Source organism: Fusarium oxysporum, chromosome 1 (genome assembly GCF_000149955.1).
Source record: "Fusarium oxysporum f. sp. lycopersici 4287 chromosome 1, whole genome shotgun sequence".
In the NCBI taxonomy this organism is placed as follows: Eukaryota; Fungi; Ascomycota; class Sordariomycetes; order Hypocreales; family Nectriaceae; genus Fusarium; species Fusarium oxysporum.
The window spans coordinates 4,717,683-4,734,055 of record NC_030986.1 but is presented as its reverse complement, the minus strand read 5'-3'; the positions used below and the strand labels follow the sequence as shown (position 1 = coordinate 4,734,055).

General features: G+C 48.8%; 6 protein-coding genes across 7 annotated transcripts; 3 read left to right on the top strand and 3 right to left on the bottom strand.

Annotated features, from left to right (window-relative positions):
- The first annotated feature begins 297 nt into the window (after positions 1-297).
- On the top strand, positions 298-2,995 carry FOXG_00985 (uncharacterized protein). 2 transcript variants are annotated; one of them, XM_018377688.1, is made up of 3 exons: positions 298-874; positions 988-1,465; positions 1,519-2,995. In XM_018377688.1, the coding sequence occupies exons 2-3, from the start codon at positions 1,126-1,128 to the stop codon at positions 2,232-2,234; spliced, it is 1,056 nt and encodes a 351-aa protein (XP_018233450.1). In that variant the 5' UTR covers positions 298-874; positions 988-1,125; the 3' UTR covers positions 2,235-2,995. The 2 variants fall into 2 exon arrangements, with proteins under 2 accessions (XP_018233450.1, XP_018233449.1); XM_018377687.1 differs by having other exon boundaries at positions 298-1,465.
- Positions 2,996-3,029: 34 nt separating this feature from the next.
- FOXG_00984 (uncharacterized protein) lies at positions 3,030-5,450 on the bottom strand (the record flags this gene model as incomplete). The annotated part of the gene is made up of 4 exons (XM_018377686.1): positions 3,030-3,111; positions 3,188-3,533; positions 3,579-5,089; positions 5,140-5,450. 4 exons carry the CDS (start codon positions 5,448-5,450, stop codon positions 3,030-3,032), a joined length of 2,250 nt encoding a protein of 749 aa, XP_018233448.1.
- Positions 5,451-6,302: 852 nt separating this feature from the next.
- On the top strand, positions 6,303-7,829 carry FOXG_00983 (uncharacterized protein; the record flags this gene model as incomplete). Its single annotated transcript, XM_018377685.1, has 1 exon — positions 6,303-7,829. The coding sequence occupies one exon, from the start codon at positions 6,303-6,305 to the stop codon at positions 7,827-7,829; it is 1,527 nt and encodes a 508-aa protein (XP_018233447.1).
- Positions 7,830-8,402: 573 nt separating this feature from the next.
- Positions 8,403-9,153, bottom strand: FOXG_00982 (uncharacterized protein; the record flags this gene model as incomplete). Its single annotated transcript, XM_018377684.1, has 2 exons — positions 8,403-8,464; positions 8,520-9,153. 2 exons carry the CDS (start codon positions 9,151-9,153, stop codon positions 8,403-8,405), a joined length of 696 nt encoding a protein of 231 aa, XP_018233446.1.
- Positions 9,154-11,172: 2,019 nt separating this feature from the next.
- On the bottom strand, positions 11,173-13,648 carry FOXG_00981 (uncharacterized protein). Its single transcript, XM_018377683.1, has 3 exons — positions 13,613-13,648; positions 12,585-13,539; positions 11,173-12,522 (listed from the first exon to the last, which is right to left on the bottom strand). Exons 2-3 carry the CDS (start codon positions 12,606-12,608, stop codon positions 11,578-11,580), a joined length of 969 nt encoding a protein of 322 aa, XP_018233445.1. The 5' UTR covers positions 12,609-13,539; positions 13,613-13,648; the 3' UTR covers positions 11,173-11,577.
- A 980-nt stretch (positions 13,649-14,628) lies between these two features.
- Positions 14,629-14,823, top strand: FOXG_17989 (uncharacterized protein; the record flags this gene model as incomplete). Its single annotated transcript, XM_018398020.1, has 2 exons — positions 14,629-14,723; positions 14,811-14,823. The coding sequence occupies 2 exons, from the start codon at positions 14,629-14,631 to the stop codon at positions 14,821-14,823; spliced, it is 108 nt and encodes a 35-aa protein (XP_018233444.1).
- Between the last annotated feature and the right edge of the window lie 1,550 nt (positions 14,824-16,373).

Genomic DNA, 16,373 nt, shown 5'->3' with positions numbered 1-16,373 from the left:
AAAACGGTTTGATTATAGTGACATAGGCGATGAAAGGAGCATCAATTGATGACTCAACTAGCATTCACGAGCTATTGTATCTGAAGGAATGCCATACTCGTAAACTCATCAACGAAATGCCCAAGTATAGGTACCAAGTATCAGACCATCAAACATCATCAAAATCTCAAAAGGCAAACACCCCTCTTCACGAGTCGTATTGCCTCAAAAAGGCAAGAACGATGAGAGTCGGCGGGGCCTAGTCAGCCGAGGTCTGGCTTCTGGTTCGGTCCCATTCGCCCCCGGATTTTTCTTCCCTTTTAAACTTGAATGCGCCTGCTCTCAAGTCTAGCCTAGGTTAAGTGAGGCCCCACTAATTTTTATCTCTAATCAACTCCATCTTTCTCGGCTTTTCCTCTGCGACAATCTCGTCTCCCTCATCCTCCTCCTCATCACCTCCACGCCCACGCCTGTCACCATCGCAATTCTTGCGCGTCTCTAATTCTCGAGAGATAGCGACCCTCTCAATCTTATCATATCTCTGTCTCGGCGGCTCTTTTTCCCGTATCCCGAGGCAACTCCGTTGTCCCCGCGCGCCGCGGTTACGCTAACTGGGGGCTGCATATAATCACGGAGTCAGTCTCCGATCTTGCGTCCGGTACACTTTCCGAGGTCCACCACCAAACGTCACGAGGAGTGGCCAACGACCAAGACAAGTCTGCTTTACTAGGAGGCTCAATAATTAGACGACTCGAATTCTGACACTGTGATACCGTTTGTCGGTAGTCCATTGTCCGAACCCGGCTTCTGAACCCTTCCTCCTTGCGATAACAAGATAATATCATGGCCTCTCCACCCAAGCCCTGGGAGCAGCCTGGCGCGGCTGCGACTGCTGGTAAGTCGCATTCATCAATTCTTCTCTCTTACTATCTCCTTTTCCATGTCTTCTGCCAGTCACCTTCTCCTGACTCCCCGCGTTAAAGCGCCTTCCTACTCACTATACTCTAGCGACATCGCCTATCTCGCCGTCAGTTGCGTCCGGGAACTACAACATCGATCACCGATTCGTCTTCTGCCCCTCCGCTTCCTAATCGACCTTCTTCTCTCACATCAACGGTCAATCAGAACGCTGCCAATTACAGCAGGATGAATTCCTCACCGTATAGCTCAATGGGTGGCGCGTACTCGTCACCCTATTCCAGCCCCTACTCGCGGTTTGGCATGGGTGGTATGGGCGGCATGAGTGGCTACGGTAGCATGTACGGTGGAGGATACGGTGGCTACGGAGGAGGCATGTATGGTGGCATGGGCGGCGGTATGTACGGCGGTGGCATGGGAATGCCTGGCGACCAAAACAGCTTGACCAACACTTTCAACAACAGCACTCAGGCTACCTTCCAAATGCTCGAGGGTATTGTCACGGCCTTTGGAGGCTTCGCCCAGATGCTTGAGAGTACCTACATGGCTACTCACTCCAGCTTCTTTGGTAAGTTCTTTAGTGAGATGGTTCGGGCCGGAGAGTCAACTAACAGTTCTTAGCCATGGTCTCTGTCGCTGAACAATTTGGTAATCTGAGGGATACTCTGGGCTCCGTGCTGGGCATCTTCACATTGATGCGCTGGATTCGCACATTGATTGCCAAGCTTACTGGTCGACCGCCGCCTGCCGATGCGACTGCCCTCACACCAGCTGCATTTGCACGCTTCGAAGGTCGGAGCGTTGGACCAGATGGTAACCCACTTCCTGCGAAGGCCAGCAAGAAGCCTTTACTGTTCTTTGTCCTGGCCGCCTTTGGCATTCCTTATCTAATGTCAAAGATGATAAGGACGCTTGCTGCCTCACAAGAGCAGGAGCAGAAGCGTCTTCAGGCCCAGGCCATGGAATCACAGCAGCCGGTCGACCCTGCTAAGCTTGAGTTTTGCCGACTCACCTTCGACTTCCTCCCTCAGCCTAACACAGGCATGGAGCTCGAGGCGAGAAAGGGTGACCTTGTTGCCGTCCTAAGTAAAAACGATCCCTCTGGTAATCCCAGCGAGTGGTGGCAGTGCCGATCCCGCGACGGCCGCCAAGGCTATCTTCCATCTACCTACCTCGAGGTCATCAAGCGCCCGGCACAAGAGCCCAAGAAGATCAAGGCTGCGCCTAGCGAGAGCAGCCGTACAAACTCCCTAACCAGCTCAATTGCCCGCCCCGAGGATGGGAAGAACGAGTACGCTTCTGCTGACGGCATGCAGAGGAGCCACTTCTACTCCTAGAATGCTGTCAGACACATTGGAAGCGTCGATAATCACATATAAAGACGACAGCTGTACGATTCTGTCTCGGATATTGCAAGGGTGCATTGGTGATTGGATTACAAAAGTCATCACGGAGTTGTTGGATGGGTTTCACACACATATTAGTTCCTAGCGTTCGAATGGTTTCGTCATGTCTTGCGATACCTGGGGAAGCATAACTCCCACAAAGATACATCTGTATATTTTCACTTGTTAAGTCATTGAATGAAGCTTGAATGGCGTTTCTTTATTATGAGACTGTGTTCGGTGTCAATGCTCGTGCGTCGATTTGGTCAAGCATATGCAAATCCTAGAGGACTCGGCATAAATTCATGAACCGCGTAGGTAGAACTTCGAAACAACAATAGCAGCAAAATTGAAGACAAGCCGGGGTTCCGTATCCGGGAGTGTTAAACCTCTGGACGACTGGGAGACCATTGCTAATTTTGACATTAACAGTTCTCATAACAGTTTGCGCCGAGTCGAAATACACTTGGAGTTGTTCTCTGTACATTTATCTGATCGATACTAGACCAGACTTTTCCGTTATGACACGAGTTTCGGGTTTACATCCCCGTTTTCCCCTGCAAATAGGACCTCCTTCTTGGGCCCGTCATAAAGACATCAGTCATCCATGCCCTGTGGTTATCTTCGCCTAGGTGCCTAGATAGCAAATATGCGTACCAAAAATCGACCTTTTTCGCCTCAAACAATTCTTTACAAGGCCCCCTCTGCGCCGCTCGCCTGTTCAATGCTCTATTGTTTAATCGTTGTTTAACCCTCAGCCTCGTACGCGTTGGACTTGTGCTTGGGCTGGAACTTGAACGTTGGGTGGACGGGGCCAAGGAACATCTCGCTGTGAGTGGCCAGTTAGCATACCGACCCAAGAAAGCAAACCCGTTGTGTATTGCGCCACAAAAGTATAAACATACCTGATTTTGATCCAGTCCCTGAAGTTGTTGGACGCCATAAGCGTTTCCATCTCATCTCTCCCCTCGTACTTAGGAGGTCGGTCATTGAGGCAAGGTGGGAGATACTCTAACAAACCAATAGGGACGTAGCGGTGCGTAAAACTGAGCCACTCGAGAAGGAAACGGCGAGTGAATCCAATGCCGAGCTCATCAGAACCCCAGGCGTCAAGGCCATAGCGCACAAACTTCTCGATGTAGCGGAGACGCTCGCTAGATGACTTGTCGAGGTACTGGCCCTTCTCAATCTCCTCAAAGAGCCAAGGCTTGATGAGGGCCGCACGCCAATCATGACGGTATCGACACGAGCCTTTTCAAATGTGCTCATAGTACTCGGTGTGCGAGTAGCAGTCACCGTTGCCGAGGAAGTACATGCGGCCATCCTTGGCATTAGGGAGGCTGCTGGCATCGGGCTCAGCGATGGTGTCAGTCAGAGTGTCCTTCTGCTTGTTGTAAGTCTTGATGAGCGCGGCGCACTCGCTGATGTAGCCCCAGTCGGCCTTCTTGGTGTATCGCTGCTCACGGCTGCGTCCATGAAGAGTCAGGGCCGCACATCCAGGAGCACCAAGTCGTTCTCGGTGCTCTCGTGCACCAAAAGCCAGTTTTCCAATAAGCTGAGTGGCCGTAGGACGGGAGTTTCGGATCCCAGTGCGGATCTTGGCAGTGATAGGGACCTCTCCTGACACAGCGTTCATGCCTCGAACCATACGTTCCAACTTGCCTGAGTTTTCAAGAAGCGCCGATCCACCGCCAGACTTGAAGACCATATCAATCGGACAACCACAGTTCAAATCGATGAGGCGAAGGTGAGGGCAATAACGATTTAGGACGTCAGCAGCCTTGGTAACAACCCAGTGGTTGTTTCCGGAGATCTGGGCACCAAACTTGATATCCTTGGAGTGGTCGTAGTCATCAAAGATGGGGACAGAGCCTGGGTTAAATTGGGGGGGTGAAAGCTCTGACTCATGAACCTTTAGAAGTGTCCAGTCAGCCTTTGTTCCTTGGATGAGAGGCATACTCAATGCCATCTCCGAGTATGTGAGCTGGGCTCCAAGCTCGACGCAGAGTCGACGGAAGGGCAAGTTTCCTTGGGTGGTGAGAGGTGCCAGGGTTGGGGTCTCTTGGCCGAAATAGAGTCGGCGTTTCTCAGAAGGCTTAAAAGGGGGGTCGACGAAGCGGGCGCGTAGATCTTCGATACCCTCGGTGGACTGATTCTTGCGACGATTCATAAACTCCTCACTCAGCTTGGCTTCCTTATTGAGCCAAGTGATGTACTGGTCAGATCGCGTAAAGTCAGTCCGCTTGCGGTTGAGGTCAATCTTCTTATCCATGCTGACGACGTTGAAAATAGCAGGTCGCTGCTCCTCGGATCCTTCATCTTTAGGCTCACCGTTCTCGCCGCCATTTGCTGAAGTGCTTATGAGCACCAACTCTTTTCGGCCGTCCTCGTGCTCGATTTCCTCCATGTGGCTCTTAACAAAGCGGCACTTCCAGCCTGAAGGACAGTGGCCATGAGCCTCGAACACGGGGCATTTGCCTTCAAAAGTCTCAACATCACCTCGGCGTCCTTCCTCAAGATACTTTCGAATATCATGGCAGAGTCTGCATCGGTCACCAAACTTGCATTCTCTGGGAGAAAACTCGGGATAGAAGGCTCGACTGTTGCAAAGACGAAAGGCATCGTCAAATTTGCCAAAATCGCGCTCTGTGTTCTGGCCCTTCTTCTTCTTTTCTTTCTTGCCCTTGCCTGGCTTTCGATCGCCATTCTCAGCATTCCCTTCGGCAGTACCGCGTGCCTCAGCTGCGTCATCGTCGTTCACAGCATCGTTGGACGCATCTTTCTGAGTTGACATGTCTACAAGATACCTTTGATTTGTCAGTGTGTCTCTAGAACGGGTCTACGGTGGGCTTCTCACTCTTTCTTGATAGGAGCAACTCCTTTGCTGCGTCCATCAACGTACTCAGCCTTCGGGTCCGGCTTTGGCCTCGGGACCTCATTCTCCTTGTCGCCATTTGTGGATTGTTCATTCTCCTTAGGAGCGGGTGCATCGTGCAAATCCTCTCCTGGAGCAGACTGAAACGGGATCGAATCGTTAACCTTAAGTCTCTTCGAAGCCCGCTCTTCATCCTTTGTCGAGGTTGTAACATTGCTGGCATCAGCTGCAAGTTCTGCATGCGCATTGCCTGGGGAGACGCCACCCATCTGAGCGTCGTGTTGGTCACTCATGGCAAAAACGGCTGATAATGGTCAGTCTCTGGGACAATGCATGTGTTGAAAGAAAATTATGAGTTCATAAATTCGCTATGAAGAATAAGTAAAAGATTTATGAGGGGAGTGAGTGAGTGTAAGAGAGAGAGGAAAAGAGAGAAAGGCAAGAACGGAAGGAGAGAAAGAAGTGCAAATGTTTTTCTCGCTGTTACAGTACGTGAGGAAAATTAGCTTACCTCTTGCACTATTATACACAAATTAATGAGTGATTGTTTTTTGACAGTGCTCGTTCAGTGCCAACTGATGAAAAGATCAGTCGTCAAAACCGAGATCGACTTTCAAGTGCATAGGGAAAAAAACCTCGATATGATGGTGTAAACTAAACTGCACTAAATTCCCTAAGGTCTACTCCGTATTTCTGGGTCTTATGTGCTATGAGGTCAGTGAGAGGTCGAATGTATCAGGTACCTTAGACGCCTGAGAGCCTCATCTCCGCACTTGGTCACAGGGGCCGGGCCTCGCTAAAAGTGTTCCAGAATCAACGACAACAAAGCTAGGAGGTACTCAGGTACTTCGACTCAAGACGATACTCGCCTCAACCCCAGCTCCAACGTTGCACGATCCCTACCCTTCGACATCATTTACGTACTATCACCATCACCGGCTCGCCTGCCCCTCCCTTCTCTTTGCGCCCTTGGCAAATCGCCAATTGGCTTTGGCTTCAACTGCCTGTTTTTAATTGCATATTGTTCGTTCCTTTTTGCCCCCTTCACTGCTCTCACTCATTCCACCTTCCCCCCACCTCGACCGGTTCAAGTCACAAGCTCAACGCCTTGTCTAGGTAGGCAATGAAGAAGAACCTACGCAGTCATGGCGGATCCGAGGAGGTCCCCCGATAAGTCGCATCTCAAGGCAAAGAGCATTCAACAACAGCAACAAAAACAACAACGATCGCCTGCTCCGGCCCCCACAGCCACACGGCCGACCTTTGTCGACGACGATTCCGACGATGATGACGAGTCTAGCGATCAGATGCCCTTACCCAGAAGCCATACACCAGGTCATCTTGCCAGCAAAAGCATACAAGCAAATCGTCGAAAGCCTTCCGATCTTTCTATCCGGCAGCGCTCTCAATCCGCATCACAGACCGCCCCGCAAGGAGCTTCTACCTCGAGAGCAGCCCACAAACCGCCGCATTCAATCTCAACCAGCGCTGGCGATGCCTCAAGTGAGGGAGATCGACATAATCGGCGACCAACCGCTTCACGGTCGACATCTGCCATAACGAGCCGAACGACTGCACAAGCGACCGCTCGGTATGCATCGCATAGATCTCGCATATCACAAGACGAGTACACTGCGTTCCCGTCGCTTCCAGATCCCCGGACCGCTCCAAACGTCGACGTGGCTCCAGCATCTGGCATGTACTGGTCCAAGGCACCTGTGTCGGGCGCTCCTCACACCTCATTACGAGCACACACAACAACAATCATTGGCTCGAACGTTTATGTATTCGGCGGCTGTGACTCAAGAACATGCTTCAACGATCTCTACGTGCTGGATGCCGATTCTTTCCACTGGTCTATACCTTATGTCGTTGGTGATATACCTGTTCCTCTGAGAGCCATGACATGTACTGCCGTAGGCAAGAAACTCATCGTGTTTGGCGGAGGTGACGGCCCAGAGTATTATAACGATGTCTATGTTTTGGATACGACAAACTTCCGGTGGACAAAGCCCCGTATTATAGGAGATAAGATGCCGTCGAAGCGGAGAGCGCATACTGCTTGTCTATACAAGAATGGTATATACGTATTCGGCGGCGGCGATGGGGTCCGAGCTCTGAATGATATCTGGCGGTTAGATGTTGCTGATGTCAACAAAATGTCATGGCGATTAGTGTCAAGTTCAGATAAGTCAAGCCCTGGGTCAAAAGACTATCGTCCCAAGGCAAGGGGCTACCACACTGCCAACATGGTGGGCAGCAAACTCATCATTTTTGGAGGCTCTGATGGCGGCGAATGTTTCGACGATGTATGGGTTTACGACGTTGACGCCCAGTTATGGAGAGCAGTCCCTATCCCCGTTGCTTTCCGCCGTTTATCACATACGGCCACAATAGTCGGCTCCTATCTTTTTGTCATTGGAGGCCACGACGGAAGCGAATACTCGAATGATGTCCTGCTTTTGAACCTGGTTACAATGACATGGGATAGACGTCGGGTCTACGGTAAAGCACCTTCAGGCCGTGGCTATCACGGGACAGTGCTGTATGATAGCCGCCTCATTGTCATTGGAGGTTTCGATGGAAGCGAGGTGTATGGCGATGTTATGCTGTTAGAGCTAGCTGTGCATGCATATTATTCGCAAATCAGTCATTTTACTATCGAGGTTTAGAGATATGAGCTAATGCAGCTCCTTTGGATATATTAGTGTGCTTGATAATCAATTTGTTGTTCTGGGAAGGTAACTGGACCCTTCAAAAGAGGGCTAGCAGGGAGTCGGTGGTGCAGATCTTTGTTAACTTAGTCTAGAAGAATGAGATGCTGGGTCATCTTCATATGTCCTTGTATATACGCTTGAGATAAAGATGCTTGCTCAATTCTTGCTGTCATGGCTACATATGATACATTGGATGCAATTCAAACCCCAACCAAGAACGTTCCGGGCCAATTTTAAGAGGTTGTAACTCCAAGGAACCATCCCACCCGCTCTATGCGCATAGAAAAGTCAAAACAGAGGGCAGTTTTGTTTCAATGACTATCCCAATCGATAATAGCCACTTCCTTTCCATCCCAGCTCATCGACTCATGAAACTTCGGTTTGTTGGTATATACAATTTCCGATTTCCTCCTGTGGTTGTCGACTTGTGCTCGGCGTAGTATTAATGATGAGTTTTAAAGTAATGTGTATCGAGGAATGGTTTTCATTGAGTTGTTTTTGTCGTTATAAGAAGATAACATGTTTATTTTAAGCCTTGTTCTCAGCCTGCTTCTTAGCGGCCAAGCGTCGCTCCTCAGCAGCGACCATATCTATCAGCCCAGTTAGTCACATGATGTTTTCTGCAAGATCTCAAGTGCGACTTACCCTTCCAGAGGTCTTGGCCCTCATACTCCTCCTTGTGGATCTTCTTCTCAATAAGTCGCTTGTGCTCGGGGTCCTCGGGATCGACGACCATGACGGTCTGCCAGCGACCCTCACCCTTCTTGGCGTCGTTCATCTCAAAGACAGCTGAGATGATGAGAACAGCGAGGGTCAGACCCTGAGCATACACACGGGCCTGTACGACCTTGTTGGCTGTATTCATGGGTGAACGGCTCACGAGCGCGAATGCGACACCCATGGATGCGAGCCATGAGACAAATACGATAGAGTAGCGGTTCTCCTTGCCATACTCCATAAAGCGCTCCCAGGTCGTCTGATTCTCGCGAACAATCTGCTGGGCGCGCTGGGTCTGGTCTTCGTAAAAGTTCATGGGATTCTGCTTCTTCTGAAAATCCATGGACCAGCGATCGGCGTTGATAATGGCGCCAAATGTGCCGGCGGATGTGACGAGGAACGTTCTGAAGGGGATTGTGAGGCCGCGGAAAGCAGGGTATCGCCTTGAAGCAAACATGACACCTCCAACACCAACAGCGAGACCAAGACTACCTCCGATGAGACCGCCCTTGACGACAGCTGAGTAGTGCGCCTCCTCCTCTTCCTTTGTAAGAATCTTCATGATTGCGATTTGGGTTGGACTGGAATTGAGGGGAAAGACGGTCGTGGGAGAGGCGGCAAATTTGTAGAGATGGGATTTCTGTCAGGGCGCAATAGTTTACGGTGTTTTGTTTTCAGGGCGAAGGTGGTATGATAAGAAACCGAACGAGGTGGGTTGCAGCGTGGTTTAAACCCAGGGTGGGTCAACTGAGAGGATGCTGAGTTTCAGTACTTGGAAGATGTCGTAAACGTGAGGTGAGGTTGATGTACTAGTGTCGTGATAAATTCGTGAAGTTTGCGATATGCGAGTAAATGGTGTTTTCTGTAATTGATGAGTATCTCAGATCCCCTCTTACTTATCCTGACGTATATAAATGGCAAACAAATTTTCATGGCCGAGTGTACCGTTTTCTTGCATGACGGTAGATGATGTCAGTTTCTTCCGAACTCGTCCGGGCGCAAACAGTCACCGAACTATGCCCGAGTCGCCGAATGGGCTTCAAATTCAAACGAAACTGTCTGTAGGTAGGTAACTCCGAGGATATGCTACAATGAGAGATGTTTCTGGGACTATCTTTGTCAATATTCGAGTGAATTGGGCATCTGATTGCTAATATTACAGAGCTGAGTATCGGCTGCCCCGGAAGCAAAACCCCAATCTCTTGTTGTGCCATCATCGAAGTGTCTTTCGAACAGAGCTACGATAGATGGCAAACCAGACGGACGGGCGATCACTCGCTCTCCATCTCCAGCGATTTATGTCCCTATATCACCCGCCAGAGTCCTGAAAGCGCATGGCAGCACATAGTATCTTAAATATAAAGTAAAGCTCAATTATGCCGCAGAATGCCGTGACAAGCTTCCAAAAGCAGCGGCAATGATGGCGGCGTTCTGCGGTCAAAGCGGCATAACAATGTTCAATTGTGTAAACGCCATGCCGCACTCAATCCGATCTCATGGCGCTAAACCTCTACCCTGCACAGTGAACCAGGGGTCTTCTAGATCATTCAATCAATACCAGCGGTTGGCATCTCGGCATCGCCGTTGAAGTCCCGACGTCAAACGAAATCTCTACCCGTGAGCAACGACTTTGGTTTTCGCCAACTCTCGGGTCGTCGGGCTATGCCAGGTTCTCCGGGTTACCGGCGTTCATAGCTCGGAATGCTTATGTGAGGTCGCCGCCTAGATCCGCATCTGGATAAGCCACACGGTCTTGTCTCGCCTCATGTCTCGCCTTATGCCAGGTCGGAGCGCTCCGAGAAACCGCCTCATGGCCTGAGATGGGGAATGTTCCGGGAATGATGAACCCTTTGATCATTGGCAACCCTTGGCCAGGTATGATTGGCGGGTATCAGTATATGCTGGTTTTACTTACCTACCCGGGACCAATTTGTCATTCTATAGTCTTGAAGTAAAGTGCAAAGCTGATCTGTCGACTCTCGAACGATAGTCAGTCGAGTAAACGAGATTGTATCTCTGTAAATACGGTAAACCTCATTTGGTTTATCAAAAAACAGCCAAGCATGTGTTGACGTTTTCGAGTGAGGGGCTTGACATGCAGCACACTCAAACCTCTTAGTATCAAATAAATCAAGAATGGGGACTACTGAGCGATGTTGCCCGCATCGTTTGTCTCGTTTCTGGTTCATGCACCTCGGGAATATGATTCATTTGTCGTAAATACCTGAGAAATATGCGGACCAGAGGTTCCGAGCGCCAGCCATGATCGAGCTTACTATGTCGTGCCTACACACTGCTCTACATGTCTATCAACAACATTCTCAGCAATCAACCTTGAGCGGATAGCATTGAAACACTCATGACTCCATTATCTCTCCCAAGTGAGTATAATTATTGGCGGTATCTTTTTTGAAAAGAGACAGAAGAAAAGGGCAAGTTTGGTCTTTCCATGAACATGACGGCAACTCAAGCAGCTTAGGACTGGCCCATATTCGTACACTCAACCTAAGTGCTTGCCACATCTTCGCATCTGTCCTAGACCGGGTTCCACGTCAATCTCGTGTATTCGAGAATCATATTGGTTCAATATAGAATAGGCCTCGTGATCAGATTCGAATAAGAGAATTATACTATCTAGCCAAGACCAGAACAGGAGTTCAAGCGGCATAATAATGTTCACTTGGATAAACGCCATGCCGCACTCAATCCGATCTTATAGCGCTAAACCTCGACCCTGCACAATGAACCAGGGGGTTATAGCAAATAAATCTCATATATCATTAGTGTCCTCATACGCAGCTCTCCCGCGACTAAACTCATAAGCCATTTCCCCTTCAATATATGGCTTTCCCACAGCTTTGCATCCGGTTAATCTTTCTATTATCAACGACATTTAAACCACTGCCGTGACACCACTAGCACTGGATGCTGTTCCAATGGACATCCTGTCGAATCTTGTATCCATGGCTTGTACCTGCGAACTTCCCTAAAGTTCTTGTTGCGGCTCTGGTGAGTTCTGGTCAACCCATGATTGTACCCTTGATTGAGTGTCCTCATCTGCTTCGACATTGTCCTGAATATCCTCATAGGAGAAACGATAATCGCCTGGTGGGAAACTGAAGTCTCCAAGTTCGTCTGGCACTAGAGCTCCTCCTGAGATTGCAGCTGAGGTGATGATAGCCCACTGTATATCAAACATAGTGCGGCAAAGCGGTACATCAACGGTGCTTCGAATGATGGTAAAAATATCACCAGTTCTAATAGGACGGCCGCTCTCGACATTATGCGCAGCAATGCCTTTCGTTCCATAACATGCTTGGCAGTTTTGCTCGTTGCATAAGTATGGCTCGCTGCCATAGCAATGTTTGATTTGTTCCTCGAGGTCTGGGAGATCCTTTAGATAAAAAGACGCAGTAGGATCGCGCTTGATGTTTCGCGGCATCCAGTGGAACTGAAGCCTGATTTTACATGTCTTGGTGTCATCGGTAAGGGGCGTCGCATCAAGCCATTTGAACGCCCAGTAAGCATGTCCCCACCATATATATAAGGAAGGGCTGAGACAAATCATATTCCATTGCTTGTCTAAAGAGCCCTTTCCTTGGTGTAATAAGGTGATAGCATCTTCTGTTTCCTTATTTCCTGGAAGGCCAAGCATTGAGAAAATGGTGCTTGAAAAGAGAGATGTCTTTTTAGTGTTCTTGTCGGAGTTGTTAAAAGAGAATGGAATAATATGGCAGACTTGAGGGTTTGCAACTCCGGTGACAATACAATGTCCACCGTCGTTCTTCTTGCATACTTCAAGCTCGGGGTCCTTTCGCTTGATGCGGGTCGTATCAAGCTTGTCGAGTGCCGCTTCTAACCACTTAACTCTGTCAATTATGTCCTCATTTTTACCATCTCTGTCCCTCTTTGCAGAAACATATTGCGCCTTCTGAAGAACTATCAAGTAGGTTAGATTAATGGGCAACAGAACCAGAAATTAATGGATCTTACAATAAGATGTGAGCGGGCCGACATTGTCTAGGTGGTGGAGAACTACACTGCTCTGCTTATAGTTGTTCCAAGTAGTTGTAAGCTCATCAAGCGGCAAGTTAAGAAGAAAACAGAATTGAATAGCATTTGGTTCCCAGTCTGGTTTGTTTCGATGTTCGCGCTGGAGTTTGATAGCCTTTTCAAGTTTATCGAGCTTGATCTGGAGTGCATCGAGTGGCAGTAAAACGACTGGATCCTTGTGCTCCTGGCGATGCGTGATTGAAACGCTTGGTATTGATCTTTAGCGGTCTCGTAGAGTTTGTAAAATTCCCGGAGCTCAAGAGCTTGCGTTTCTACGACTCCAGAGACTTCCTCAGGTGCTGAAGCCATGGTGTTATTGTATTGCGATAAGATGAAGGATATTATCAAGGAGAGAAAGAGGCGAGAAAGATATAGAGTGGGGAGCAAGGTTAAAAGGCGAAATTCTAAACAAGGGCAACCTATCAAATGGTAATCCCTCGCATTTACTTTACTTCGAGAGCGAGAGAGTTTTTCAAGAGAAAAATAAAGTTAAAGGGAGGAGAGAGAAAGTGAGAATTAAGAACCGGATTTGTGATGCGTGTTGCAGGAGAATGCTTTTGGGGGAGTGTCTAGTTCAGCTAGAAGTGAACTGGAGTTCGAAAGTGAGATTGACTTCCGTCACTCAACTGCAGGAAAGCCTTGGTCGAAAGCTCAGCCTGCGGGTTGATGCTCAACAAGGAATTCCTTCCTCCATAACACTTGGCACGACCGAACCGCATTGTTCTTTTGCTGTATTTATGGCTTTTATCTGCAACCAGTACCGGTATTTGTATCACACGACCAGTGTTTTCAATGGCGTTGCTGAAGTGCAACTGAAGGGTAGACATGTTAAAGCTAAACCTTTTCAGTCAACGAAAGCATTTAGGCATTCTTGCATGGGAGCCAAGTCCAACACCTTTTTAGTCAGGACCCGTTAGCCATGCTTTATTAGCTCAATCCACATGAAAGGCAACGGCGTTGTGTGGTACCTCACATGTCCAGGAATCAGAACGAAGATGATTACGATGCCGCTGACAATTGAGACTTCTGTGTGGAATGGAAGTTAGGCGATTGACCCAATGGCAGTTTGAAAGGAGCTAGCCCACTTCAACCTTCGGCCGGACGGGTCACTGGTCTCGGCGGAAGACCTGGCACGGTCGCGGCGTGAAGAGATGATAGATCGGTGTTGCGGCAGGGCTCACAGAAGTCCATTTAACTTGTGAAATAAGTCGCGGCTGAAAACCCACGACGAGATCTCGGGGATATTCACAAGTGAACCTAATACCCGCCCAGACATCCCGTTCTGCGCCCATGTGGGCTTGGGTTAAGCGGCTCAACGAATGAATTGTCATCTGTTTGGCGGCCATAGGACGGAGTGTTGATTGCAGAGGAGCTGAAGATACCCTTTAGTTCATCGGAAAGAAAGCCAAGCATGGCGGTCTTCCTAAGTGCCTGGATGTGAACTTATGACTTAGGTAGTCAAAGTCAACTTCAGCTGTGATTGAATCAAGGTTGAGGCCTCGCAGACGTCGTTCCTTGAAAAGTGATCAAGATACATCTGGGGAATCGGCGTCATCAAAATACATCTTTGTGCCATTATAAGACAAGAACCACCAGCCACCTGCTTGGAAAGACCCAGGATGCCAACTTGGGGGCGATCGGCCGGGACTTTACAGCATTGAAGGTTGACAGCGGCACCAGTGTCCCGGACCAGTCCATTGCTGGATTGATATCCGGCAATACCTGTAATCTTATTGGTTTGAACCAAGTGCGCATTATGGAAAGTTTTAATCAAATGTCGGTACATCGTTGAACCACGGAACTTCCGTTAAGGTACTTTGCTTGTCTGTAGATTCTATATTCTGCGATGCTTCCGCGGATAGCTTCTGTGGAGAGCTTCTATAGTGGCGGAAATGTTGGAACACAACCACACAGAGGTAAGGAGAAGCGGGCAAATGTATCTAATGAAATGTTTGTACAGACGGCTTTGTATAAGTCACCAGTCATGGTGGCCGTTTGCGGGACGAGCCCAGGTACTGTTCAGGAGATGTGCAAGGTTCAAGGTGGCCAGCAGACTAATGAGGCACTGTTTGTCATTAGGTAGGTTGTACAGTTCTAAGTAATTCGTATGTACGTAGGTAAGGCTGGAGCTCACAGATCGATTTAACGAATGAAAAGTTAATACAGTGACCCATGTTGAAGGTAATTTTGCCGAAGCGTTGAGATGGAATGGGTCGTCTTCATGTGATGGCGTTCCTGGGCTTATTCCTGAAATCGAGACAGGCAGCAGTGATGCCCGTGATTCGAATGTTCCCATGAGGGAAGGCGCAACCGTCGTCGTCTCTAGCTGCCGACCCTGGATCCTAGTTGTGAATAACGTTGTCACATTGACATTGGAGCCAGTTTAGGATCTATCACATCCCCATGCGAAACGTCAAGCTATTACAGGGGCGTACATTCATGGCAATGTAACGAGATCTCGTTTTCGACTCGCGCTTACCACTCAATTGGGACTATCTGGCATTGGCATTGACCTGTCAGAAGGTCACCAAGTACCACACAGCACGTTGATGCCACGTTGTTTACGTTACTGTCCAAGCTCAGACAAGAGTCATGAGCCTTGACATGATGCATAAAGACGTGCAGTGATTACTTGCGTAAACGGAAATTAGATCGTTGACGTTGCATCAGAGCGTTGCGCTACATCTACATCGACATCTCGGCCGGGATATCAGAGTTTGACCTAATGCACCTCTCCCAGAACCCATGAGTGCTCTGACGTAAAGACTCTGCACGGTCCAGGTCGACTCGAGTCGTGAAACCACGACCCAAAACAGGAATGATATTCCCCTCTGAAAGCCAATTGCACTCATCGATCAGGTAAATACCTTACACTAGTCAAAAGGTGGTGATTTTTGGAGTTGTTAAATGCTCCCAAGGGAAGCCATCAGATTATCAGCCAACGAGCGGCTAGCCAGATGTCATTAATGACTATCTCGCTGCCTTGATCGAATAGTTCACCTCGGGGGTGGTTCCGCTGCCGGCATCTAGGCATAGATTGTAACCTTCTATGAGGTAGCTTCCCAAGTACTCTAGTACTGTACCTTTATCTCGAGGAGGCTGGAAGCGTGCGTTTAGCGGCCGACTCTTTAAGGCTGATCTGTGGATATACAACTCGACATTCAATGAGAGGAGTTTCTCAATTATGGATACGCGAGTTGAACCCGCCGACGCGATTTGTTTGTGAGGTTCTCGTTTCCATCCCGGACGGCAGTTCTTCTCCATTATCTCTTTTGATCACGATCTTCTTACCTGACTCAAGACAACTGTCCGTTAACCCGGGACAATGCGACATTGGGGCACAGGCAGGGAACTTTGCGATCACTTCTCAGCCAACGATAAGGGCATGGTCTTATGTAGATATTATTTTCCCTGTTAGCCTTGTAGTACTTGATGTAACGTACAAGCTATTCTCTTAGTCCTTATGATGGATGTAAACTTGAGGGTCGACAGCCCTGCTAGCGCTTCTTACAGCAACAGTATAAGTCTCAGATTCCAACTCTCAGACAAGATCGGGATCGTTTGTGGTCTCAATGCCAGTTTGCCATTGCTTTACAGACACGAAGCCTTCTTCTGGTAGGCTTCTATTGCTGACTGAAATTTTCAATCCTATGAGAGACGCTGGCGGACCGATATGGTTCAAACCAAGAGGTATTGGTCCGCTGTTAATTCCATGTCTGCATGTGTGGG

Coding starts and splice junctions, on each gene's coding strand:
- FOXG_00985 (XM_018377688.1), top strand. CDS start 1,126: ATGAATTCCTCACCGTATAGCTCAATGGGTGGCGCGTACTCGTCACCC. Junction 1,466..1,518: donor TACTCACTCCAGCTTCTTTG/GTAAGTTCTTTA, acceptor AACAGTTCTTAG/CCATGGTCTCTGTCGCTGAA.
- FOXG_00981 (XM_018377683.1), bottom strand. CDS start 12,608: ATGTCGGCCCGCTCACATCTTATT. Junction 12,523..12,584: donor CGGCCCGCTCACATCTTATT/GTAAGATCCATT, acceptor ATAGTTCTTCAG/AAGGCGCAATATGTTTCTGC.